Source organism: Geotrypetes seraphini, chromosome 2 (assembly GCF_902459505.1).
Source record: "Geotrypetes seraphini chromosome 2, aGeoSer1.1, whole genome shotgun sequence".
Lineage (NCBI taxonomy): Eukaryota > Metazoa > Chordata > Amphibia > Gymnophiona > Dermophiidae > Geotrypetes > Geotrypetes seraphini.
Window position 1 is genome coordinate 146111370 of NC_047085.1, and position 17207 is coordinate 146128576.

At 46.0% G+C, this 17207-nt stretch overlaps 1 protein-coding gene across 2 annotated transcripts in view; it reads right to left on the reverse strand.

The window, feature by feature from the left end:
* Nucleotides 1-17207, reverse strand: part of METTL4 (methyltransferase like 4) — a 69319-nt gene that overhangs the window by 38041 nt on the left and 14071 nt on the right. For both annotated transcript variants that reach the window (XM_033934963.1, XM_033934962.1), the window contains exon 4: nucleotides 4618-4687. In XM_033934963.1, the coding sequence (XP_033790854.1) occupies nucleotides 4618-4687 (70 nt within the window). The remainder of the gene's footprint in view (nucleotides 1-4617; nucleotides 4688-17207) is intronic.

Consider the following 17207-nt stretch of genomic DNA (forward strand, 5'->3'; position numbering starts at 1 on the left):
TTTACAATATAAACAGTTATGTCTTATCATATTTTTTTACTAAATTTCTTACTGGTTGGAATATATTTCATTGGAAATCTTCAAATTACAAGAAATGAAGCAAAAATACATCATTTTAGAATTTGTGCTCACAACATGGTATTCAGTTGCCTATCTTGTGCCCTTTTTCCCCAAAATTCCATATATGGCACCCAAAACTGGGCACTGATATTAGGTAACCAAACCAAAATGGGCATACAATTAAATTGTCACATGAGCCAATTAGTGCCACTAATAGGGTACTAATTGGTACCAATTTGAATTTGTAAAAACAAAACAGAGTGGATGTTGCAGGGAAAAATTGAAACATAGAAACATGATGGCCCATCCAGTCTGCCCATCCACAGTAACCATTATCTCTTCCTCTCTCTAAGAGATCCCATGTGATTATCCCAGGCATTCTTGAATTCAGACAGTCTCTGTCTCCACCACCTCTACCGGGAGAATGTTCCACGCATCTACCACCCTTTATGTAAAAAAGTATTTCTTTAGATTGCACCTGAGTGTGCAATCTAAACTTAACTTCATTCTATGCCCTCTCATTGCAGATAATCTTTTCAAATGAAAAAGACTCGACTCATGTGCAGTTACATCACGTAGGTATTTAAATATCTCTATCATTTCTCTCCTCTCTCGCCTTTCCTCCAAAGTATACAGATCCTTAAGTCTGTCCCCATACGCCTTATGACGAGGACCACACACCATTTTAGTAGCCTTCCTCTGGACCGACTCCATCCTTTTTATATCTTTTTGAAGGTGCGGCCTCTAGAATTGTATACAATATTCTAAATGAGGTCTCACCAAAATCTTATATATGGGTATCAATCCCTCTTTTTTCCTACTGGCCATACCTCTTCCTATGCACCCTAGCATCCTTCAGTTTTTGCTGTCACCTTTTCAACCTATTTGGCCACCTTAAGATCATTACATAAAATCACACCAAAGTCCCGCTCTTCTGTCATGCACATAAGTTCTTCAGCCCCTAAACTGCACTGTTCCCTTGCCTTTTTGCAGCCCAAATGCATGGCCTTGCATTTCTTAGCATTAAATTTTAGCTGCTAAATTTCATTCAGACCATTCTTCAAGCTTCGCCAGGTCTTTCTTCATGTTATTCACACCATTCTGGGTATCTACTCTCCCTGTTTTACCATGTCAGCTATTTTTTCTTCCATCTTTGCTTTCGGACTACACGATCAGCTTCTCTTAACTTTTCCAGATATTTTTGACTGTCTTCCTCTTTCTGTGATCTTTTGTAGTTTATGAAAACTAACCTCTTATTCCTTATCTTCTCAGCTACTACTTTTATGAACTAAATTGGCCTTCTTTTCCTCTTACTTGCCTTACAAAAAGGTTTGTTGCTCTTATAATTACTCCTTTCAGTTTTGCCCACTGCATTTCCACTCCTTCCCGACGTTCCCATCCAGACAACAATTCCTTGACATAATACCCTATCCGAACAAAGTTAGTTTTGTTCAAGTCTAGAACCTTTGCTTTTGAATGAGCCCTCTCTATATCCATCTTAATATTAAACTGTACCATGCAGTGATCACTGGACTCCAGATAATCACCCACTGTAACAAAAGAAACACTTTCCCCGTTTGTAAGCACTAAGTCCAGTAGGACCCCATCCCGCCTAAGTTCCATTACCAACTACTGGAACAGTTCTCCTTATAGAGAATCCAGGATCTCCCTAGTTCTAGAAGACCCCACAATAGGGATACCCCAATCAACATCCAACATGTTAAAATCACCTATTAGTAAAACTTCCCCCTTTTTAGATATATTTTGAATGTCTACTATTAAATATTTGTCCACTTTTTCCATCTGTGAAGGAGGCATGTATAGCACACCAATGTAAATAAATTCACCATTCCCTCTTTCAAAATTGATCCACAGTGCCTCTTCCTTGCCCTGCAGATCCTGCAATTCTGTGACTTTAATATGATCTTTAACATATAACATTACTCCCCCCTCCTTTTCTTCCTACCCTGTCTTTCCTGAACAGATTATAGCCCAGTATAACTACATTCAGTCATGGTTCTCTGTGAACGCCACTATATCCAGCTCATCTTCTTCCATCATAGCTTCTAGATCCAGAATCTTGTTTTCCATACTTCAAGCATTAGAATATACTGCTTTCCAGACATTGCCCCCTTTTCCCATCCGTGTATTCAGTAATTTACTTACCTGAGGGCTTATACTCACCTAGGGACTTTGATTACCCTGCCCCATCAATTCTAGTTTAAAGCCCTCTTCAGTAGATTAGCCAGCCTGCTGCCGAAGACATTTCTCCCCCTGTTTAATAGATGCATACCATCCCTGCTCAGCAGCCCTTGGAAAATCATCCCATGGTCCAGGAAGCCAAAACGCTCTTGAAGACACCATCCACGTAGCCACGCATTCATCTCCAAGATGTGAGCTACTCTGCCCTGGCCTTTACCCTCGACAGGGAAGATGGATGAGAATACCACCTGCACACCTGACTGCTTCACCTTCTCTCCCATAGCTACAAAGTCACTTTTGATACATTCGCAAGGGTATCTGGCAGTATTGTTAGACTCTACTTGATCTTTAGCGCACCAGAGCTAGAAAGTTCTCCAGGCCTTAGCAGAAGCCACAAACATTGATGGCTTTTTTGCTTGAAGAAGAGTCAAAATGGCTACCTCTGAATAATTCTTACAGGTTAAGGCCTTGCGCTCAAGAACCATGCTGTAAGACCAAAGTGCTCTAGGATGTCCATAAGAATTGGTCCCTGACTGAGAAGCTCCATATGAACATCTGTCTCACTGGAGACACACTAGATTCGCATACCAAGGCTGGTGAGGCCAGTGTAGGGCTACGAGGATCACAAGTCCCAGGAGATTTGCTATTCTGCGGATGACCCAGCCCACCATGGGCCACAGTGGAAACACATATAGAAGCCTCTCTTCCAGCCAGGGCTGAACCAACGCCTCCTTTCCTGTGCTTCCTGGTTCATCTCTTTGGCTGTAGAAGCGATTCACCTTTGCATTCTTGGCTGAAGCCATCAAGTCCATCACCGGTCATCCCCAGCATTACACAATGAGGTTCAACACTCTTGTGAGACAGTGACCACTTCCCTGGGTCTAGAATCTGCTGACTGAGAAAGTCAACCTGTAAGTTTTCCACTCCTGCTATGTGGGCCGCAGAGAGTGCCTGAAAATGAGCTTTCACCCACTTGAACAACATCTGGGCCTCCAGATGTAATGGGGAACTTCTGGTGCCTCCCTGTCTGTTCACATAAGCTACTGCAGTGGCATTGTCAGCGAACACTCTGATTGCCTTTCCATCCTCAACGCTAGATGAATAACTTGCAGTTCCAGACAATTTATGGACCACTTTCTCTGTGGGAGGGTCCATTGGCCCTGTACTGGTTAACTGCCACAATGGGTTCCCCAGCCAAACAGATGGGCATCGGTCATTAGGGTCACCCATTAGGAGATTCGGAGAGGCATGCCCTTCAATAAGGAGTCCCCTTGAAGCCACCAGTGCAAGCTACAGCTGTACAAGGAAGCTACAGCTGAAGAGAATGTTGCTGTGGGGACCATCTGGAGAGCAGGAAATCCTGGAGGGGGTGCATATGTGCTCTCACCCAGGGAGCTACTTTCAAGTTGTCCGCCATCAAGCCCAGTACCTGAAGGTAATGCCAGGCCATGGGATTCAACATTGCTAAGCGCTCTGAAATTTGCTTCCTGAGTTTCTGTTTGTGTGGCTTGGGAAAAAATACACAGCCTTTCTCTGTGCCTAAGCAGACGCCCAAATACTCCAAGCATTAGGCTGGCTCAAGATGATTCTTCTGGAAGTTGACTATCCAGCCCAGATCTTGTAAGAGATCTATAATATGTCACACTGCCTTTTCGCCTTCCGGCGTTGATGGAGCTCTGATCAACCAACCGTCCAGGTATGAGTGTTCTTGTATCCCCATCCTGCAGAGGTAAGCTTTGACCACCACCATCACCTTAGTGAAGGTGCGTGGGGCCATTGCCAACTCGAAAAGTAGAGCCGCAAACTGGATATGCCTTTGAAGGACATGAAATCTCAACTATTTCCTGTGGTCCGGGAAAATGGGAATATGAAAGTATACCTCCATCAGATCTAACAAGGCTAAGAATTCTCCCAGGGCTACCGCTGCAATGGCTGACCAAACCGCCATCATGTGGAAGCGTGGTATTCTCAGCAATGAATTTACGGACTTTAAGTCCAGGATCAGTCTCCACTTTTCTGTGCTTTTCTTGGGCACTATGAAGTATATGGAGTATCTGCAAGAGCCCAATTCATTTTTGGGAACTGGTTCTATGACTTGAATATCCAATAACCTCTGCAGCTCAGACCCTAGCCTCTTTTTCTGGCCGTCCGGCTGGAGAGTCAATGAACAGATCTGAGGGAGAACACTGGAGTTCTGATTTAATACTGGCTCAAAAAGATGTATAACTTTTACTAAATTAAATATGCCTTGCTGCTTTAAATACTGCTGGACCAGTACTCAGAAAGACATGATAGTATTTGAAAATAAAGTTACTTTTTAATTTAATTACTATTTAATTAAATATTGGAAGTTACCTTTTGCTTCTTTTCACTGATTTGTTTTGCCATGGAGGATCAAGGACAATAACGTCATACTTTCTGTTACCTGGAATAAAACACAGTTTATGAACATGGCATAAGAACATAAATGTTGCCATATTGAGACAGGCCAAAAATCCATCATGCCCAATATTCTGTTTCCAACGATGGCTAATCTAGGTCACTAGTACATGGCAAGATCCCAAAAGAGTAAAACAGATTTTACGCTGCTTTGAAATAAGCTGTGGATTTTCCTTAGTCCAACTTAATATTGGCTTACAGACTCCTCTTTTAGGAAATTATCCAAACTTTTTAAAAACCCAGTTAAGCTAACTGCTTTTATTATATTTTCTGGCAATGAATTCCAGAGTTTAATTACACATTGAGTGAAAAAATATTTTCTTGGGTTTGTTTTAAATGCACTACTTAGTAGTTTTATTGCATGCCCCCTAGTCCTAGTATTTTTGTAAAGGGTAAACAAGTGATTCAGGTTTACCCGTTCTACTACACTCAGTTTCTTATAGACCTCTGTTATAGCTCCATCAGCCATCTCTTCTCCAAGCTGAAGAGCCCTAGCTGCTTTAGCCTTTCCTTATAGGGCTGTCATCCCATCCCCTTTATCTTTTTTGTCACCCTTCTCTGTACCTTTTCTTTTTTTAGTTCAAATGTTTTTATTAAGGATAAAGTGAAATAACAACAGAAGATAAAGAATAACAATTTTGACAATATGTTCATGAGAGAAACAAGAATGCTGCATATATGAGTTACAGGTGCATAAGAAATACATTGGCTGGTAAACAGAGTCAAAATATTTATGATCTGATGTCACAAATGATGAGGTTATAAGAAATGAATCATTATCATTTAAGGCGTGTTAATAAACTCAGAGCAATATGCAATTAAAGGAGACCAAGTTTTGTTGTAATTGCAAAGGGAAGCAGATCTTTCCGCCAAGGCTTTTTCATATTTGCTAATAAGGCAAAGATTATTCCACCAGGTGTGATAGTCAATCTGCGAGAGGTCTTTCCAGCAACGGAGGACATTTTGTATAGCTAAAGACATCATTATAGACAGTAATTTACATTCAAAGGGGTCAAGGGAAGAGGAAATGCCATAAGAGTACAGGATGACAATGTTAAAAGTAAGCGGCTCTTGTATGTGTAACACTGAACAAATTGTATGCCAAACCTTCTCCCAATATAATGTGAGGTGTGCACAAGAAAATAGTAGGTGTTTCAGCGTGCCCGTATGAGTTAAGCATGACCAGCAACTGGTAGTTTTTGTTGAGTCGATCTTGTGGGCTAGAAGGGGGGTCCAAACTGCTCTATGGAGAACAAAATATATCGATTGTAATAGTGAAGCTGATTTGATGTTTTTAAACAGTTGTTGCCAGATGACCATCCAGTCTATAGCATCCGATGGTAGGTTTAGGTCTTCATTCCACTTGAGGGCTGAATACTTAGGGATGCTGAAACAAGATTTCTGTAGCCATTTGTACCATAGTGAAGCTCTGTAGCGCCAAGCGGAAAATTTGGATAAGAGTGACTCCAGACTTGGATGAGATGTTAATGTATGAGGGTCAGGTATCTCTTTCTTGATACAGTGCATTAATTGAATCCATTGGAATTGTTGGTTGCTTGGTAAATTCCATTTTAGAGAGAGATCCTGAAAAGACATCCAAGTGTCATCCTGCATCAGATCTTGGATTGTGAGTATACCCCGGAGTTGCCATTGTCGCCAGGAAATTGGAGAGCCTTGAATTTGGAATCTGGCGTTATTCCAAATGGGAACGAGTTTAGACTTATCCCAACCAACATCAAGTTGAGAATCAACCTTGCGCAGAGCAGATGCGTAGGAGATAAGAATTGGATCCATTTTGTCCAGACGGGATTGTTGGGTTCCCATCAAGAACTGCATACGAGTCTTGCCATATTTAAGGTTTTCCAAAAGCTGCCAGGACGACGTTTCAGATGCTAGCAGTGACGGATAGTGTTGAGACCATTGACGAATTAGATATGCACAGTGATAGTTATATAGATCAGGGAAGTTGACCCCCCCACAAGATCTGTCCGCCTTTAGTTTAAGTAGAGCTATCCGTGGCTGCTTGTTTTTCCATAAAAAGCGAGACAATATGGATTCAATGTTTTTGTAGAACGAAGATGGTAGTAGAAAAGGGATCATGCTCAGTACGTAATTGAGTTTTGGCAATATCATCATTCTGATGGTTTCCAATCGACCCCACCAGGATAAGAACAAGGGGGACCATTTGCTCGTGGTAGATTTAGCGATGTTAAGAAGATAGTCGATATTGAGTTGGGTGGTCTCTTCCAACGAGGGGCCAAACATGACTCCCAAATATTTCATTTTTGAACTCGACCAGGTGACGCCTAGGGATTTCACTTCTGATTCCATAGAAGGACAATTAAGCGGCATCACCTCGGACTTGCCAGTGTTGAGTTTGTAGCCAGATTCCAAGGAATATTCTTTGATTATTTGAAAAAGTGGTGTGAGTGATGGGGGTGACATGTATAGTAGTATGTCATCGGCATAAGCTGAAGTTTTGATTTCCAGATCACGGAACTTGAATCCCTCTATGTTGGGGGACGAGCGAATAGCCATGAGCAGTGGTTCAAGGGCCAAATCGAAGAGTAAGGGGGACAGGGGGCAACCCTGTCTAGTACCCCTAGATGGTTGGAAGGGCGCTGACAGTGATCCGTTTATGAGGGTCCTGGTTGATGGGGAGGAGTAAAGGATACAAACTTTATCAATGAAGGACTGAGATATTCCAAACCAACGCAACACAGAGAACATGAAAGGCCACTCCACTCTATCAAAGGCTTTCTCGGCGTCTAGACCCACTGCTATAAGATCTTGATTACAGTGTTGAGCCTGGTTGATGACATGTGAAAAGGTGCGAGTGTTATCATTGGAGTATCTACCGGAGATGAAGCCACATTGATCAGGGGAGATTAATTTTGTAATAACAGACTGTAGGCGATTGGCTAGAAGTTTTGCATATATCTTCGCGTCCACATTTATCAGTGATAAAGGTCTGTAATTAGAGATGTATCTTGGGTCTTTGTCCGGTTTAGGAAGTACGATAATATTTGCTTCAGTGAAGGTGCCAGAGGCTCTTCCCGAAGTGATGAGGTGTTCAATAAATTGAAGATATGGTGGCAATAGAACATCTTGAAATTCTTTATAAAATTCAACGGTCAAGCCGTCAGGACCTGGTGCTTTTCTGAGTGACATAGAGTTGAGAATCGAGGAGATCTCGGAAGTTGAGATAGGTGAATCTAGTGAAGAGTTATCGTTGTCACCTAAACTTGGATGTGTAAGGTTGTCCAAGAATTTGGGTGGAGCGCTGGGGCAAGAGGAAGGTAGATCAGAGGTGTATAAGGATTCGTAGAAATCTTTAAAAGCCTGGGAAATATCAACAGGGTCTGTTATTGAAGTTCCATCGTCCAGTATGATATTGGTGATATTGGACTTGTCAGCACGTTTTTTTAAATAAGTGGCCAGGAGGTGACCACCTTTGTTATTTTCCGAGTAGTATGTGGTAGATTGCTTGAACACCTCCTGGGCGGCTTGTTTACGTAAGACAGAGTTATAAAGAAACCGGAGTTTGTTTAAATGTACTAGATTATCTATGTTAGTAGGGTCATGTTGGTGTCTAGACTCCATAGCCCTAATATCAGCCTCATAACGGAGTATTTCTTCTTTTTGTGTCTTATGCTGATGAGCTGTATAAGATATTATAATGCCTCTTATTGACGCCTTGAATGCATCCCAGCAGATAGGCCAGGATGTATGCTCCGGTGAGTTAAGTACAAAATATTCTTTGATAGCTTCTCTGACCGTGTCTTTAAACTTATGATCCTGAAGCAGAGAGGAGTTGAAACGCCATTGCTTTTGTTGATATGATCGCTTAGGAAAGGTGAGTTTCATTGCTATCGAGGCATGGTCAGAAACTGTTATTGGAGAAATGGTGGATTCGGTGACCGAAGCACATAAAGAGTTACTTATTAAAAAGAAGTCGATGCGAGAATATGTAAGATGGGGATTGGAGAAAAAAGTAAATGCTTCTTCAGCTTTATGCATACAGCGCCAGATGTCAGTGAGATGCAGTATTTGAATGAGGTCATGTAACGCAAACCAGGATCTGGACTTCTTGTATGAGCATTTTGATTTCCTGTCTATTGAGGGGTTTAGAATCATATTAAAGTCACCGCCCAGTATGAGTTGGGAGTCAGGATCTGAAAGTACAGAAGAAGCCAGGGAGCGGAAAAAATCAGGGCAGTCTGAGTTAGGTCCGTATACGTTAAGTACTGTGATGGTTTGGCCTGCATAATGTAATATGACTTTTATCCATCTGCCATCTAGGTCAGAGGTGTGAGAGGATATCACCAGCCCGGGTTTTTTTCTGATCAGGGTCATCACCCCACCTTTTTTATCTATGGCAGCGGAGAAGTAAGCAGGTAGAGACCATGGGAGACGTATTTTGCTGGAGGCAGACTGGTCCAGATGAGTTTCTTGTATCATTATGATATCTGGGTTGTTATTGTCCAGATACGTCAAAATCTTTTTCAGCTTGATTTGATTGTTAAGTCCCTTTGCATTCAGAGATATGATATTAAGTGACATATCTATATTTGGGAGAAAATACTGTAAACGCAGTTCTGAGAGAAGTACACCACCTCATCAATGAAAAAGCAAGTACATTTCTAGAAAATTTCAATATTAAGCCAAAACACATTATATGAGAGAGCAACATAATGATAAAAACATTTGAGAACTCATGAACATGCACAGGAATATCTGGCAAGATAGCCAATAGGAAACCTATGAGTGCAGCAGAGAGGCTAGAACAGCAGGAGAGATATACAGAAACCCCTTAATAAACAGAAAGTGAACATGGTTCAAACATGACAATAGCCACCATTCAAGAATAACATTAGTGGAAAAGAAAACAAACAGCAGCTCATAGCCATATTTGGCTGGAGTGCTCAAATCAGTCAGGCAGATGGGATTTGATCATTACCCACAGAAAGGTGTCTGGATAAGCAAGGCAGGATCAGACTTGATGAATTGGAGTCGGTGACTGCTGTTCAATAAACGCCGCAAGCTCCTCAGGCAAGGTGAAATCTTTAGTTTGGTTGTGAAGTGTGACTCTCATGCGGGCAGGATACATCATTCCAAACTTAGCTGACAGTTGTTTGAGCTGAGGCCTGTATGAGAGCAGTTGCTTGCGGCGGAGAGCAGTGGATTTGTTCAGGTCAGGAACAAAAAGCAGGGTGGCATCTTCATGCTTCACCGGTGAGCGAATTTTGGCTCGTTGCATTATCTCAAGTACGTGTTGGTACCTGAGAGATTTGAAGACAACCGGTCTGGGAAATCGATCGTTTGCATTGCGGTAGGAAGGGACTCGATGTGCCCGCTCGATTTCAAAGTCGTGGGTGAAAGTGATGTCAAGTAGTTTGGGTATGAGATCTTCCAGATGCTTGATTAAGTCACGATCATGTGGCCCTTCCTTCAGGCCCAAAATGCGAATATTGCATCTTCGTGAGCGATTCCCACTGTCTTCCAGTTCTTTCTCGAGTGTGGAGATTCTATTCATTTGTTTGTGCAGTTCAGAAACCGAAACGGAGGTCGCGGCCATTTTCTCTTCGAGCGTGGTGACACGTGTTTGCAGCACAGAGAAGTCTGCCGATAAGGTCGTGAGTTTGTCGTTAATCTCATCAGTGGTGGTTTTAGTGTCAGTGACTATTTCTTTTAATACCTTTAATTCGGCCAGGATTTCTTTGGTGTTGTTGTCTCCGTCCGATACCGGAAGTGGAACCTTCGAGGGTGATGGCGGGTCGGGCTTGTGTCTCTTTCCCATTTTTTTATCAGCCATGCTGTCCCGATCAACAAGGTCGCCTGACAAATGTGAGCAGGAGTATTTATTTGGTCGATAGCGATCAATTAATCGATCGCTTGAGCGCTGTTAAAAGTATGGTGGGAGCGATTCTATTAATCGAGGCAGGAGCTCTGTATTCAAGCTGCCATTCGTCGCGGGCTCAGCAGCGCCCCCCCCTCTGTACCTTTTCTAATTCTGCTATATCTTGTTTGAGATGCAGTAACCAGAATTGCACACAGTATTCAAGATGCTGTTGAACCTTGGAGCAATACAAAGAATTATAATGTTCTCATTTTTGTTTTCCATTCCTTTCCTAATAATTCCCAGGATTTTATTTGCGTTTTTAGCCGCCGTTGCAACATATCATCAACGATAACAACCTAGATCCTTTTCCTGGGTGGTGAATCCTAATGTGGAACCTTGCATTACATATCTATAATTTGGGTTTCTTTTTTCCAAATGCATCACTTTGCACTTGATCACATTAAATGTCACATGCCATACTGATGCCCAGCCTCCCAGTCTCAGAAGGTCTTGTAATTTTTCACAATCCTCTTGCAATTTAACAGCTTTGAATAACTTTGTGTCATCAGCAAGTTTAATTATCTAACTAGTTATTCCCATCTCTAGATCATTTATAAATATGTTAAAAAGCAGTAGGCCCAACACAGACCCCTAGGGAACCCCACTATTTACCCTTCTCCATTGAGAATACTAACTATTTAACCCTACTCTCTGCTTTCTATCTTTTAACCACTTCTTAATCGACAATAGTGCATTATCTCCTATCCCATAACTCTAATTTCCTCAGGATTCATTCATGAGGTACTTTGTCAAATGGCTTTTGAAAGTCCAGGTACACAATATTAACCATCTCACCTTTATCCACATATTTATTTATTCCTTCAAAGAAATATAATAGATTGGTGAGGCAAGATTTTCCTTATCTAAATCCATATTGGCTTTAGAGCTCATTTTCAAAAGACAGATGTCCAAAAAGCACAGTTACTTACCGTAACAGGTGTTATCCAGGGACAGCAGGCAGCTATTCTCACATATGGGTGACGTCACCAACGGAGCCCAGATGCGGAAGCCTCACAAGCAGACTTGCTTGAAGAAACCAGAAGTTTTGAGTCGACCGCACCACGCATGCGCGAGTGCCTTCCCGCCCAGCGTAGGGCAAGTCTCCTCAGTTCAGATAGCTAGCAGAGAAGCCAATCAGGGGAGGTGGGTGGGTTGTGAGAATAGCTGCCTGCTGTCCCTGGATAACACCTGTTACGTAAGTGTGCTTTATCCCAGGACAAGCAGGCACCCTATACTCACATATACTCCAAGCTAACCAGAATAGGATGGTGGGAGTGTTGGCAATTTAGGAGAATAAATTTTTTAATACTGTTTGGCCAAACTGTCCATCCCGTCTGGAGAAGGTATCCAGACAATAGTGAGAAGTGAAGGTATGAACCGAGGACCAAGTAGCAGCCTTGCAAATTTCCTCAATAGGAGTAGATCTGAGGAAAGCTACTGAAGCTGCCATTGCTCTAACTTTATGGGCTGTGACTCTACAGTGTAGGGGTAATAAAGCCTGGGCATAGCAGAATGAGATACAAGCAGCCATCCAGGTGGAGATAGAACACTTAGAAATAGGATGTCCCAACTTATTTGGATCAAAGGAGACAAAAAGTTGAGGAGCAGTTCTGTGTGGTTTGCTGCGTTCCAAATAGAAGGCCAAAGCACGTTTACAGTCCAGAGTATGAAGAGCTACTTCTCCAGGATGAGAATGAGGCTTTGGAAAAAACACTGGAAGAACAATGGATTGGTTGAGATGAAATTCCGATACCACTTTAGGGAGGAATTTAGGATGAGTACGAAGAACCACCTTGTCATGATGGAACACCGTGAAAGGTGGATCAGCAAATAAAGCTTGCAGCTCACTGACTCGTTGAGAGAAGTGAGGGCAATGAGAAACACCACTTTCCAAGTGAGATACTTCAAATGAGCCTTGTCAATTGGTTCAAATGGAGGCTTCATCAGTTGAGCAAGGACAACATTGAGGTCCCAAACCACAGGAGGTGGTTTGAGAGGAGGTTTGACATTGAAAAGTCCTTTCATGAATCTGGAAACCACCGGATGAGCAGAGAGGGGTTTCCCTTCAATAGGCTGATGGAAAGCCGCAATTGCACTGAGATGGACTCGGATCGATGTAGACTTGAGGCCAGAATTGGATAAGTGGAAAAGGTAATCCAAAACAGAAAATAAGGAGGAATGCTGAGGCTCCTTATGATGAGAAAAACACCACGTAGAAAATCTAGTCCATTTTTGGTGATAGCATTGTCTAGTGGTAGGCTTCCTAGAAGCTTCTAAAACGTCTCTTACAGATTGAGAAAAGTGAAGAGGGGTTATGTTGAGAGGTACCAAGCTGTCAGGTGTAGAGACTGCAGGTTGGGATGAAGCAGAAATCCTTGACTCTGTGTAAGCAGAGAAGGGAAAAACTGGTAGAAGGTATGGCTCCCTGCTGCTGAGTTGAAGTAGAAGGGAGTACCAAGGTTGTCTCGGCCACCGAGGAGCAATCAGAATCATGGTGGCATGATCGTTCTTCAACTTGACCAGAGTCTTGAGAATGAGAGGAAATGGAGGGAATGCATATAGGAAGAGATTCGTCCATTCCAGAAGAAAAGCATCTGCCTCGAGGCGATGAGGAGAGTACCGTATTTTCACGCATATAACGCGCGCGTTATACGCGTTTTTACCTACCGCGCATACCCCTCGCGCGTTATATGCGTGAGCGCGGTATACAAAAGTTTTAAAACATAGTTCCCACCCCGCCCGACGCCCGATTCACCCCCCCCCAGCAGGACCGCTCGCACCCCCACCCCGAACGACCGCTCGCACGCGCTCCCACCCGCACCCGCATCCACGATCGGAGCAAGAGGGAGCCCAAGCCCTCTTGCCCGGCCGACTCCCCGACGTCCGATACATCCCCCCCCCCCGGCAGGACCACTCGCACCCCCACCCCGAACGACCGCTCGCACGCGCTCCCACCCGCACCCGCATCCACGATCGGAGCAAGAGGGAGCCCAAGCCCTCTTGCCCGGCCGACTCCCCGACGTCCGATACATCCCCCCCCCCGGCAGGACCACTCGCACCCCCACCCCGAAGGACCGCCGACTTCCCGACAATATCGGGCCAGAAGGGAGCCCAAACCCTCCTGGCCACGGCGACCCCCTAACCCCACCCCGCACTACATTACGGGCAGGAGGGAGCCCAGGCCCTCCTGCCCTCGCCGCAAACCCCCCCCCCCCCCAACGACCGCCCCCCCCCCAAGAACCTCCGACCGCCCCCCAGCCGACCCGCGATCCCCCTGGCGACCCCCACGACCCCCCCACCCCCCTTCCCCGTACCTTTGGTAGTTGGCCGGACAGACGGGAGCCAAACCCGCCTGTCCGGCAGGCAGCCAACGAAGGAATGAGGCCGGATTGGCCCATCCATCCTAAAGCTCCGCCTACTGGTGGGGCCTAAGGCGCGTGGGCCAATCAGAATAGGCCCTGGAGCCTTAGGTCCCACCTGGGGGCGCGGCCTGAGGCACATGGGCCCAACCCGACCATGTGCCTCAGGCCGCGCCCCCAGGTGGGACCTAAGGCTCCAGGGCCTATTCTGATTGGCCCACGCGCCTTAGGCCCCACCAGTAGGCGGAGCTTTAGGATGGATGGGCCAATCCGGCCTCATTCCTTCGTTGGCTGCCTGCCGGACAGGCGGGTTTGGCTCCCGTCTGTTCGGCCAACTACCAAAGGTACGGGGAAGGGGGGTGGGGGGGTCGTGGGGGTCGCCAGGGGGGTCGCGGGTCGGCTGGGGGAGCGGTCGGAGGTTCTTGGGGGGGGCGGTCGTTGGGGGGGAGGGGGGTTTGCGTCGAGGGCAGGAGGGCCTGGGATCCCTCCTGCCCGTAATGTAGTGCGGGGTGGGGTTAGGGGGTCGCCGTGGCCAGGAGGGTTTGGGCTCCCTTCTGGCCCAACTACCAAAGGTACGGGGAAGGGGGGTGGGGGGGTCGTGGGGGTCGCCAGGGGGGGTCGCGGGTCGGCTGGGGGGGCGGTCGGAGGTTCTTGGGGGGGGCAGTCGTTGGGGGGAGGGGGGTTTGCGTCGAGGGCAGGAGGGCCTGGGATCCCTCCTGCCCGTAATGTAGTGCGGGGTGGGGTTAGGGGGTCGCCGTGGCCAGGAGGATTTGGGCTCCCTCCTGGCCCGATATTGTTGGGGAGTCGGCGGTCCTTCGGGGGGAGGGATGTATCGGACGTCGGGGGGGGGCATCAGGCTTTCAGGATGGGGACAGACCTTCAAGGGGGGACAGTGCACGGAAGTCAGGGGGGGTGAACGGAGAGTCGGAAAGTCAGGGCGGGCGAAAGGAGCGTCGGGCAGCATGCGCGGTATACCCGTGAGCGCGGTATACCAAAGTTTTTGTACATATCATCGTGATTTCTGCGCGCTATACCCGTGTGCGCGTTTTATACGGGTGCGCGTTATTTGCGTGAAAATACGGTATATCCTGGAGCAGAACTGAGGCAGTTTGTAGCTGTGGGGAGCTGCAAAGAGATCTATCTGAGGTGTTCCCCACTGTGAAAAAATGTGATGAAGAGGCGAGGAATGGGGTGTCCATTCGTGAGGTTGCAGAAGACGACTCAAGTTGTCCGCCAAGCAATTCTGAGCCCCTTGAATGTAGACAGCTTCGAGGAAGGTGTTGTGGCGGATTGCCCAGTCCCAAACCTTCAGAGCTTCTTGACAAAGGGAGGCAGATCCTGTCCCTCCCTGTTTGTTGACATAATACATGGCGACTTGGTTGTCCGTCCGAATGAAGACTACTTAAGAACATAAGAACATAAGCAGTGCCTCCGCCGGGTCAGACCATAGGTCCATCCTGCCCAGCAGTCCGCTCCCGCGGCGGCCCAAACAGTTCACGACCTGTCTAAATCACCAGAAGGGGCCCCCATGCCTCCTTGGTTTCCTAATTGAGTCCTATCTTCCTATCAAAGTCCTAGCCCTCTGGTCTTGCACCTGCACGACCTGGTTGGGTTTCTACATTTATTTTCTGGTTAGCTTTCTCAGTATCCCACGATCCCCTTATCCCTCAGGAATCCATCCAGTCTCTGTTTGAATCCCTGTACCGTACTCTGCCTGATCACTTCCTCCGGTAGCGCATTCCAAGTGTCCACGACCCTCTGGGTGAAAAAAAACTTCCTTGCATTCGTTTTGAACCTATCTCCCTTCAGTTTCTCCGAATGCCCCCTCGTACCTGTTGTCCCCTTCAGCCTGAAGAATCTGTCCCTATCCACCCTCTCTATGCCCCTCATGATTTTGAAGGTCTCTATCATATCACCCCTGAGCCTCCTTTTTTCCAGAGAGAAGAGCCCCAGCCTATCCAACCTCTCAGCATATGGGTAGTGTTCCAGCCCTCTTACCAGTTTTGTTGCTCTCCTTTGGACTCTCTCAAGTACCTCCATGTCTTTCTTGAGGTACGGCGACCAATATTGAACGCAGTATTCCAGATGCGGACGCACCATCGCTCAATACAGTGGCATGATGACTTCCCGCGTCCTTGTAGTTATGCCCCTCTTTATGATGCCCAGCATCCTGTTGGCTTTTTTTGAGGCCACTGCGCACTGTGCAGATGGCTTCAGTGATGCATCCACCAGCACACCCAAGTCTCTCTCAAGATTGCTTTCTCCCAACAATGCCCCCCCCAATTTGTAGTTGAACAACGGGTTCTTTTTCCCTATATGCATAACCTTGCATTTTTCCACATTAAAGCGCATTTGCCATTTGTTTGCCCAGTCTTCCAGCTTGTCTATGTCTACTTGGTCGTGAAGATGTTGAAAAGTGTTGAGAGCTTTAAGGATCGCTCTGAGTTCCAACAGATTGATATGACACTGACGATCCGCACTGGTCCAGAGGTCTTGAGTATGGAGACCATCGAGATGAGCACCCCAAGCGTAGGTCGAAGAATCTGTCGTGAGGACCTTCTGATGGGGGGAGGGGTTGAAAAAGCTAGCCTCTGGAAAGACTGGAAGAGAGCATCCACCAACGGAGAGACTGTTATGTATTGAGAAAGTAGATCGCAAACCTGCGTACATTGAGATGCCAGGGTCCACTGAGGAATTCTGAGGTGAAGTCTGGCAAAAGGAGTCACGTGTACTGTGGAGGCCATGTGACCTAGGAGTACCATCATGTGTCTCGCTGAGATGGAAGAGCGGGAAGACACTATGACAGAGTTGAAGAAGAGCTTCCAGACGTTGTTGTGGGAGGAATGCTCTGAGTTGGACAGTGTCCAGAACAGCTCCAATGAATTGTAGATTCTGTGAAGGCTGAAGTTGGGATTTGGGAAAGTTGATTTCGAATCCCAAACTTTTTAGGAACCAGGTAGTCCGTTGTGTCGCTACAATAACCCCTTGAGATGCTGAATCTTTGATGAGCCAGTCGTCGAGGTAGGGAAATACCTGAAGACCATGGTTCCTCTGAGCTGCTGCTACCACTACCAGGCCGAAGGGCAGCACTCTGTATTGATAATGCAGATTCCCCCCCACCCGAAATCTGAGATATTGACGGGAGGCCGGATGAATGGGGATATGAGTGGAGGCCTCCTTGAGATCCAGAGAGCATAACCAGTCGTTCTGCTCGAGAAGGGGATAAAGGGATGCCAGGGACAACA